The sequence below is a fragment of the Carlito syrichta genome, unplaced genomic scaffold (genome assembly GCF_000164805.1).
Source record: "Carlito syrichta isolate Samal-C Ts95f unplaced genomic scaffold, Tarsius_syrichta-2.0.1 Scaffold136459, whole genome shotgun sequence".
Taxonomy (NCBI): Eukaryota; Metazoa; Chordata; class Mammalia; order Primates; family Tarsiidae; genus Carlito; species Carlito syrichta.
The window spans coordinates 12922-21989 of record NW_007080555.1 but is presented as its reverse complement, the minus strand read 5'-3'; the positions used below and the strand labels follow the sequence as shown (position 1 = coordinate 21989).

The following is a 9068-nucleotide window of genomic DNA, read 5'->3' as shown; positions in this document are numbered from 1 at the left end:
GGAGGGCGTGCCTGCCTGTGGAGGAAGCGGGGTGGAGGGGATTAGTCATTCCGTAGGGTTTTGCCCAGCGCGGCCAGATGGCGGCCGGCTTTCCTGCCTCTGCGGTGGAGGGGACCCGCCGATCCTGCTTTTGTCTGGAGGCGGGCGGTGCTGGTGCGGAGGCCGGCGCGAGCCCGGGCACAGGGAAGCCAGGGTCATGCGGTGTGTGCTGGGGAAGACGGGGTGGAGGGGAGTTGTGCATGCCACGGGCACACGCGGCTGGCACCACAGTCCCCAGCTGAGATCTGGAACAGACAAGGCCTGGTGGCCAGCGGGCTCTGCTGTGCTCCAACCAGGGGCTGGAGCATGGGTGCCTTTCGCCATTTCCTAAACAGCCCCCCCGGGGGGTTGCATCCGGTTCTGGGGCGGTGCGGCCTGCAGGCGGGGCGTGTAATGCAGGCATCTTGCGTTTCTGTTCTGCTGTGGCTCTTGAGCGGCCGCAGGGGAGTTAGTTTCTGCTCCTGCATCAAACACATACATGTAAATCCTCACTTGGGGATACACCAGGCCAGAGCACGGAGAGACCTGTGTTCCTGGTTCTGCCCCCCTCCCACTCGCCCAGTGGGGGCGGGTCCCGGGCCACGTCACTGCCTGGGAACTACCTCCTCCCCACCCGTGCTTGCCTACCTGGAGTCACCTTGAGCTCTTGAAGGGACTGACCACAGGCTCGGGGACAGGGCAGGGCCACCGAAGTTTCCCCCAGGCGGAGCCCTGGACCTTCCCGGGAATCCTCTAACCCCTGTCCCTGCCCCGCAGAAGATGGGTGAACTGCCCTTAGATATCAACATCCAGGAGCCTCGCTGGGACCAAAGCACGTTCCTGGGCCGAGCCCGGCACTTTTTCACTGTCACGGATCCCCGGAATCTGCTGCTGTCTGGGGCCCAGCTGGAAGCCTCTCGGACCATCGTGCAGAACTACAGGTGACCTCCCCCATCCGACCCTGCACCCCAGGCTCTCACCCCTGATGTCCAGAGAGTAGGTCTTACACCTGCCTCCCAAGCGCGAGGCTGACTCTGTCCTCCTCCTCAACCCCCGGCTCTCTGGCCCCCTCTGCTGGCACCACGAGCAATGGCACAGAGCTGTGACCCAGAGAATTTTAGGGTGCAGTATTTGGGGTGAGGATCTGGCACTGAAGTTTACAGGTGGGGGCTGCCCTGAGTTTCACAAACCCTCTACAAGGACCAAGCCCACTGCAAGGCTACCCTCTGCAAGGACAGAGGGACTCATAGTGACATCCCAAGAAGAGGGCATCCCTTATCCTTTGGGAGGAAAAACTCCTGCAGTCCTCAGCCATTTTTGGTTTGTTTTTGTTATGAGTCGGGGTCTCACTGTATCACCCGGGCTGGAGTGCAGCAGCACAACCGTGCTCACCACGGCCTCGCCCTCCTGGACTCAGGCAATCCTCCCGCCTCAGCCTCCCAAGTGACTGGGACTACAGACACACACCACAACACCCAGCTAATTTTCTGATTCTTTTCGGAGAGACGAGGTCTTGCTGTGCGGCCCAGGCTGGTCTCCAACTCCTGGCCTCAAGCAATCCTTCTGCCTCGGCCTCCCGGAGTGCTGGGATCACAGGCATGAGCCACCAAGCCTGGCCCTCCAGCCATGTTTGACCCACCGGAAACCGCCATCACCCAACATCTGGGCAGAAAGAGAAGGGCACCCCTCTTTGTGCGACTGACTAGACGGGAAACGAAACAGCTGCAGGCCTTCCCAGAGACAAGAAGCGCCTTTATTCTGAGACCGGGGGTCGAAGTTTCCGCTCCTCTGCCAGGGCTCCCCTGGGCAGCAGGCGGGGTCCGGGGGGCACATCTGCCCCCTGGAGTAGCCCGTCCGCTTCTTGCCACCCTCTGCAGGGCCGGCGTGGTGACCCCAGGGCTCACCGAAGACCAGCTCTGGCGGGCCAAGTATGTGTACGACTCAGCCTTCCACCCGGACACGGGGGAGAAGGTGGTCCTGATTGGCCGCATGTCGGCCCAGGTGCCCATGAACATGACCATCACAGGCTGCATGCTCACCTTCTACAGGCAGGTCTCCGCCCACCCCTCCCGGGCACTGCAGACTAGAGCGGGGCTTGGTGATGGGTGTCCCATCTGGGCTGATTGGGACTCAAGAGAGTGGGGTGGGGGGAGCTTGTGTTAGAATCCCCCCACGCCTCAGAACTCAGCCTCGGGTCCTCGCCCCCGACAGCGGGTGTGCTTGGGGGGTGACCGGAGCAGGTTCTGGGGTCACTGGCCGGGCCCTTTCTTAGGGATTGGGCTGGCCTCTGGAGTTCCGCTTCAGGGTCCAGGCGAGGACCCCCGGCAAGGGACTGAAGCAAGCATCCTTGCTCCCCTAGGAGGACCCCCACCGTGGTGTTCTGGCAGTGGGTGAACCAGTCCTTCAATGCCATCGTTAACTACTCCAACCGCAGTGGTGACGCGCCCATCACCGTGAGGTGAGTGGAACCCTTCTCCCCAGCCGTCACCGTCTTCCTTCGTGATTCCCTGAGGCCTGTGCAGCCAGCTGGCGCCCCTCAGCTGGCCCCCTCCCTACATCCCCCAACCGAGGGCCTCAGATCCTCTTCTGTCCGCACGGGGGACCCACTCTCTTCCAAAGGTGGGACCAGGGCTTCCCCGAATTCTGCCCTGGCCTGGGGAGGCTTCCTCTGCAAGGCCACCCCCACACTGCTTGTCCCAAGGACTTGATGTGTCCCTGAGGGAAGGGGTCACCCGTGGGACTCTTCTCCTCAGCCTGCGACTGGCTCTTCCACCCCCAGGCAGCTGGGGACAGCCTACGTGAGTGCCACCACTGGCGCTGTGGCCACGGCCCTGGGACTCAAGTCCCTCACCAAGGTAAAGATGCCCCTCCTCTTCAGCCCCCAGTCCTGACCCGGGGAGTCCCTGAGCCCCCATGGTCCTCGGGGGCCCTGAACACCAGCTTTCCCCCCAGCACTGCCTGCCTTCCCCCCCCCATGCCTGTCTGCTTTCCCCCAGCACCTGCCTGCCTTGGTGGGCCGATTCGTGCCCTTTGCAGCCGTGGCAGCGGCCAACTGTATCAACATCCCCCTGATGAGGCAGAGGTGAGTGTCCCTGGACCCCGGCACGTGGGTGCCCAGCGTCCAGCCCCGAAGACCAGTCTGGGGCGGGACAGGCCTCTCCCTGCCTGGACACGGGCTCCTGGCCCCTCTCGGGATGACCCGCAGCCTCCGGGGGGGGGGGCCGGGCTTGGCGTCGAGGGCGTTGGGGGGGGTGGCGGGGGCATCCGGGCCGGCGATCTGACCCCAACCCCCGTCCCAGGGAGCTGCAGGTGGGCATCCCGGTGACGGACGAGGCGGGGCAGAGGCTCGGCCACTCGGTGACTGCAGCCAAGCAGGGCATCTTCCAGGTGGTGGTCTCCAGGATCTGCATGGCGATTCCTGCCATGGGTGAGGCGGGAGGTGGGGTGGGCCTGGTAGGCTCCGGGGCCAGGCGGGCGCAGTTCCTGGGGGCTGCTGAGGCTCGAGGGCCAGGGAGAGTGGGGAGATGGACGGAGCTTGAAGCGGACCCCCCAGGGCTCCCGACGTGGCCTCCACTGACCCCTGCCTCCGCCCTCTCCCTCAGCCATCCCCCCGCTGATCATGGACAGGCTGGAGAAGAGAGACTTCCTGAAGGTAGGCAGCGTCCTCTCCCACCGGAGGCGGTGGGGCTGGGAGAAGCGTCCCTGAGCCCTCCCGTTGGCCCGGGCCTGAGACTCGCCCAGGCTCCTGACTCCTCTGCAGCCCTCTGCCTCCTTTCATTCAGCAAGAGTGAACGGGACCGGGTGAAGGGACGCCGGAGGACAGGCGGGGAAGACAAGGGTAGGCAGGAAACGGTTTCTGTCCTGAGGACACTGGCGTCACTCCAGAGGCCTGGGGCACACACAGGAGGGAGCTGTCCCCGCCATGTTTGATATGTGCATTCTGCCACCCCGACACCCCCCTGCCCAGGGACACCACTCTGGCTCACCCAGCGAATCATTTATTCACAACTACGGACTCGTGCCAGCTGTGCCCAGGCATGCTTTAGGGCTGAGGAGACAGCACTGAACTAGATGGCCCTAGTCCCGGTCCTCATGACGTTCGCAGTCCAGTGCAGAGTCTGGCAAGCCAGGAGGCCGCCAGGGTGTCTAGCAGCCTCGGGGTGTGTGTGTGCACATCCAAGTGTTCCATTCACCAAAGCCACACACAGGGTAGTCTACTTTTCAGTAAGTCAGGCTGTAAGTCATGTCCGTGCGTGGCGCGACCTATCACCTGGGGGCCACAAATGGAGACAGAAACACATCCCTTCACTTTTTCCCAAAGGGATCTTGATAGCATCTGTCTCTGCCAGGTAGATCCAGTGAGTTGACGTGGGTGATCGGGCGATTTTCAGTAAGTCGGCTTAGAACATTTCAGGCACGGATCTGACTCCCAGCCTTAGTCCAGACTCACAGCGAATGCATGCCTGTAACAGAGCCCAGAAGAAGCTTGCCATCCTGGTTCTCTCTCGAAGCGTTAACTTCGTGGAAATAAAACAATCATAAGACATTCCACCCGTTAGCATTCAATAAGAAAAAGCACAGTAGAACGCGCTTTATAGAAACTAGGGCTCAGGGTGTTCGGGACCAGGAGGGGAAAGCTGTCAGGTGCTCGGAGAATGGGTCTCTGAAGACCCCAGGGTGAGAAGGAGACAGCGGGCAGAGAGTGCAGAGGAGAGTGTTTGGCAAAGAGAACCACCCGCCAGTGCAAAGGCCCTGAGACAGGAATGGGCTTGCACATTTGCGGGGCAGAATGGTGGTCGCTGTGGCTGCAGCAAACCGCCAAGGGTGTCCCGGGCAGGAGATGTGTCTGGAAGGGGCGGATTCATGCCTCTGGGTAGCAGGGAGGAGTGGAGGTCCAGTGGAGAAAGCAGTTCCTGGAGAAAGTGGGAAGGGAGGAGAGTGGGGAGCGCCACGGGAACACGTTCCAGGGCTGAGAGTGGGTGGCGGGATGCCGGGGCGGGTGGCCGGCGGGCAAGCCTGGCTGGAGAGGAGGCTGCTGTCTGGAGGCCCCGCCCTGCCGGGGGCTTGGGAGGAAGGAACGGGGTGGGCAAAGCAGGTGGGGGCCACAGAGGCAGGGGCGCCCGCCATCACTGTCTCCCTCTCTCCTCACAGCGCCGCCCCTGGCTGGGGGCGCCCCTGCAGGTGGGCCTGGTGGGCTTCTGGTGAGTGTGCCGGCTTAGCGGGCGTGTGCGGGAGGCCTTCGGGGGTGCGGGGTGCGGACGGGACGCCTGCACGATGCTCACAGACATCATTCATTCATACCCCCAGCGGGGGTGTGTCCCGGCCCGTGAGTGAGGGGTGGTCCCTGTCCCTGGGGTCAAGGGTCTCGTCGAGGGGGCGCCAGGCTCCGACTGCAAGAGGAACCACAGCCCATGCCCTTCGGCGCCTGCCAAAGCGTCACCCCTTTGACCTCCCGTCCACCCATGCTGGCCGTGGGCTTGGGGTCCCTGTCTAGGGGCTCTCTCTGCCAGCGCTGGGTGTCAGGGTCGCTTCGTGCCCCTGACTCCTCTCCACCCCTGGCGGATGCCTCCAGGCAGGGGTGGGTGCGGGAGGGCACACCATCAGCGAAGCCTCAGCCCTTCGACCTCTCTCCGCAGCCTGGTGTTTGCCACGCCCCTGTGCTGTGCCCTGTTCCCGCAGAGGAGGTGAGTGCCCAGGCTGGCAGGGCCCCCATGGGCTCCAGGGCGTAGTGGGCCCTCTGCTGATCCGGGCGGGGTGGGAGCCAGCTAGGGCAGTCGTTGGCGGGCAGTCGGAGGTGGACGGGCCCCGGGGACGGGGACAGTCCCTGGCACGTGCCGTCTCATTGCAGCTCCCTACCCGTGAGCAGGCTGGAGCCGGTGCTGAGTGCTCAGATCCGTGAGCACGACGCCAGCCTCCAGGTGGTCTACTACAACAAGGGCCTCTGAGCAAGACCAGCCTCGTCCTCCCTCGCCTCTGTGGGCTGCAGCTCTGGTGAGGCCTGTCATCACTGCCACCTGCCACCCGCCTGGTACTGGGCAGGGGCCTGGTGGGCAGACGGCCATGAAGGCAGCTGACTGTCAGGCGGGGGAGGCCCCCAACCCCGGCCTCTCCCTCTTCTCTCTGCTGTCAAAGAGCCGGGTTCCACAGCCCCTTGCTCCTTGCCTCGGCGTTGAGGCAGACACACCCGTGCGTGCGTGTGCACCTGTGTGTGCGCCCGAGTGCGTAACCCCACCCTGAAGGCTCAGGGCCATGGGCTGTCCTGGGGTGCTCTGATATCCAACTTCCCCTCTCAGCCTCCTGTTCCCCGCCAGCCGGCCAGACCCCAGGTGGGACGTCCTTTCCTAAACCGCACCACCAGCTACGTGACTGCCGACAGCACCTGTCCCCTTCTGGACATGGGGGAGCCCCAGGGCCTCAGGGCAGAGACTTGGAGACACCAGCACGCCAGTGGCGGAGGGCTCTGGGTTCCTGATGCCTGGTGTCCGCCCCGGGCTCGGGACTGGGCAGCCGAGAAGACATGTCGGGATTAGGGGGCAGAGGGCTTGGTGTCCCTCGGAGCTGCCCCACCTGGGCTCGCTCCAGCCCACCACCTCTTCTCTGCCAGACAGGAGGAACGGGTCCTGCTGCCCGTGGGCCAGGCCCAGCCTTGGGTGTCCTGGGTCTGTTCTGACACCAGGACCTCAGATACAAAAGCTACAATCCCAGCCCTGCCCCCAGTCAGAAAAGCCTCAGAGGCAGAGGCAGCCCTCGCCGAGAGCGCCCACCACGGGCTGAGGTGGGGGCGTGGTCAGCTGGGGAGGGTGCTCGCACTTCATGTACACCCGGTGGCTGTGACCGGGACACCCCAAAGGTGACGAGGCCCCGGGCTGCACAGTCTTAAAACAGGGAATCTGGCGTCCACTGACCCTCAGGTGTTCAGCAAAGTCTCCGCCTTGGTGCCCCTTTCCCGAGGCTTGGTCCTGCCCGCCCCGCCCCAGCCCAGGAAAAGGAAGGGCCCCCACCAGCGGCTGGCCCCGTGGAGGCTGGACTCGCGGATGGAGAGGGTGGTGGCAAAGCCGCAGGGTGCCATCAGATGCTCTCACGCTTGTGAGCCCCACCGGGCGTGGGGGCGGGCAGGTGGGGCCTGCAGGCTCCTCCCAGGGAAACTCCATGCTCCTCCCAGGCACCCACCCCATGAAAACAGCTATAAAGCTATCGCTGCTCAATAAACCGCAGACCTGTCTACTTTCTGTGCGTCCCTGTCCTGAGCGCCAGAAAGCGTCTGGCCTGCAGACCCCTGATCCCACCGAGTCCGGTCCTGGCCGCTTCCCTTTCCTTGTGTAGGGAGCGCCATCTCCCAGCAGAGGGCGCGCAGAGATCAGAAAATCAGTCCTCCCTGGGCGCCCCGCCAGTGTGCCCAGGTGGAGAGGTGGCGGCCAGGTCACCTTCCGTTCCCCTGGCAGAGGGAGTCCTGCCCCCATTTCCCTCCTTGTTACGGGGGCTTGTCACAGTTCAGGCATCTGGAGAGAAGGTCAGAGGGCTGAGGACAGCCAGCGCCACCAGACAAACCGCAGGGCACCAGGGCACCCTCCACGTACATCACCCGCCACGGGGACAGCCTGGCAGCGACCCCTCGCCAGCGAACACCTCTTCCCACACCCCAGTGCCCTCCACGCCTTCCCACCAACTTTTCTGGGGAAAGTGGAGCCAAAAGTCCGTACCTGGAACAACTGGCAAGGGCTACGATGAAGCGGTTTTGAGCCACTGCTCTCTCCCCCAGGTTTAGTCAATGCAAGAGAATAAACACGAGCGCATCTATGGTAAAGTCGGTGCCCCACTCCCTGCAGGGAAATGCCCGCCTCCCTTCGGTCGGCCCGCCATGCTGCTTCCTCACCTGCCAGCCACCAGCCACGCTTGAGGTCCTTTGGACAGTCCACGCCTTGGTCAGCTCCTGGGCCAGCTTGTTCACAGACCAGCAAAACTGACAAGACTCCAGGTGTACACAACCTCATGACAGCCACTGCGGAAGGTCCAAACTTGAGGGTTTTATGGCTGGAGTATAGGCAGAGCTCCCCATTTTTGAGTAAATACAGGATAACATTTAGATAGCCAGACTCAACCCCATCCCGTCCTGTCCATCAGATCAGTGCCTCCCGCTACACCCACCAGGTGCTGGGCCAGCTCTCAGCTCTCTCCGCAGTGGCAGCTCTGGCCTCCGGTAATCCCCTTGAAAATAGGCCTTGCAGATCAAGCGTGGTGGCTCACGCCTATAATCCCAGCACTTTGGGAGGCCAAGGTGAGAGGACTGCCTGAGCTCACGGCTTCTAGACCAGCCTGGGCAACTTGGGGAAACCTCATCTCTACAACAAATCAAAAAATGAGCTGGGCGTGGTGGCAGGGGCCTGCGGTTCCAGCTGCTTGAAAGGCTGAGGTGGAAGGATCGCCTGAGCCCAGCAGGTCGAGGCTTCGGTAGCCGTGAGCGTGCCGCTGCCTGCACTCCAGCCTGGGTGACAGAGTGAGACTCCGACTCAAAGAAGAGAAAAGAGGCCTTGCCCTCTTCTTGGAAAATCTGTGTAAAATACATCTGTCTGGGGAGTGAGGTGCCGGCATCCCTGCGAAATGAAACCCATAAGGACGTTTCGTAGCAGCCATCTGTGCTCACAACACCAAGACGTGTCAGGGACTAGCCAGGGCAGCCGTGGCGGGGCGGCTTTCCATCATCTGCCCTTCCGCGTGTCTCCCCAGTTTCTCAAGCCCATCGAGAGCCAGCGGCAGGGCACTCCGAGGCCCTCCCGGGACGACTAACTCCTAGCCAGGCACACCTTCCAAGCCGCCTCCAGCCTTGCCATTCTCCTCGGGTGACGTTCTCTGCCCCACCGGGTGGGCCTCCCCGCTCCTTCCGGAGCTCAGACTCCAGAAGCTGCTCTCCCGGCCGCCCCACCTGCTCCAGAGGCCGCCTCCTCCCTCTGTGGAGCCTGGCTCGCCCACAGCCCGCCCCCGGCCACCGTCCCAGACAGACTCGGGGGCCAGGTGAGCATACCCTGCTCTCCTCCCGGATCCACCGGCCAACG

The 9068-nt window shown here is 63.4% G+C and overlaps 1 protein-coding gene and 1 long non-coding RNA gene across 5 annotated transcripts; one reads left to right on the top strand and one right to left on the bottom strand.

The window, feature by feature from the left end:
* The first annotated feature begins 781 nt into the window (after positions 1-781).
* On the top strand, positions 782-7245 carry SFXN3 (sideroflexin 3). 4 transcript variants are annotated; one of them, XM_008049750.1, is made up of 10 exons: positions 782-959; positions 1896-2066; positions 2378-2476; positions 2798-2873; positions 3015-3100; positions 3318-3445; positions 3621-3670; positions 5170-5219; positions 5655-5702; positions 5867-7245. In XM_008049750.1, the coding sequence occupies exons 1-10, from the start codon at positions 799-801 to the stop codon at positions 5961-5963; spliced, it is 966 nt and encodes a 321-aa protein (XP_008047941.1). In that variant the 5' UTR covers positions 782-798; the 3' UTR covers positions 5964-7245. The 4 variants fall into 4 exon arrangements, with proteins under 4 accessions (XP_008047941.1, XP_008047942.1, XP_021564086.1 ...); XM_008049751.1 differs by lacking the exon at positions 3318-3445; XM_021708411.1 differs by lacking the exons at positions 5170-5219; positions 5655-5702; positions 5867-7245 and adding an exon at positions 4368-4567.
* LOC110594784 lies at positions 4001-7985 on the bottom strand. Its single transcript, XR_002481457.1, has 2 exons — positions 7892-7985; positions 4001-4535 (listed from the first exon to the last, which is right to left on the bottom strand). It is a non-coding gene; the product is annotated as an uncharacterized LOC110594784 (long non-coding RNA).
* Positions 7986-9068: the final 1083 nt, after the last annotated feature.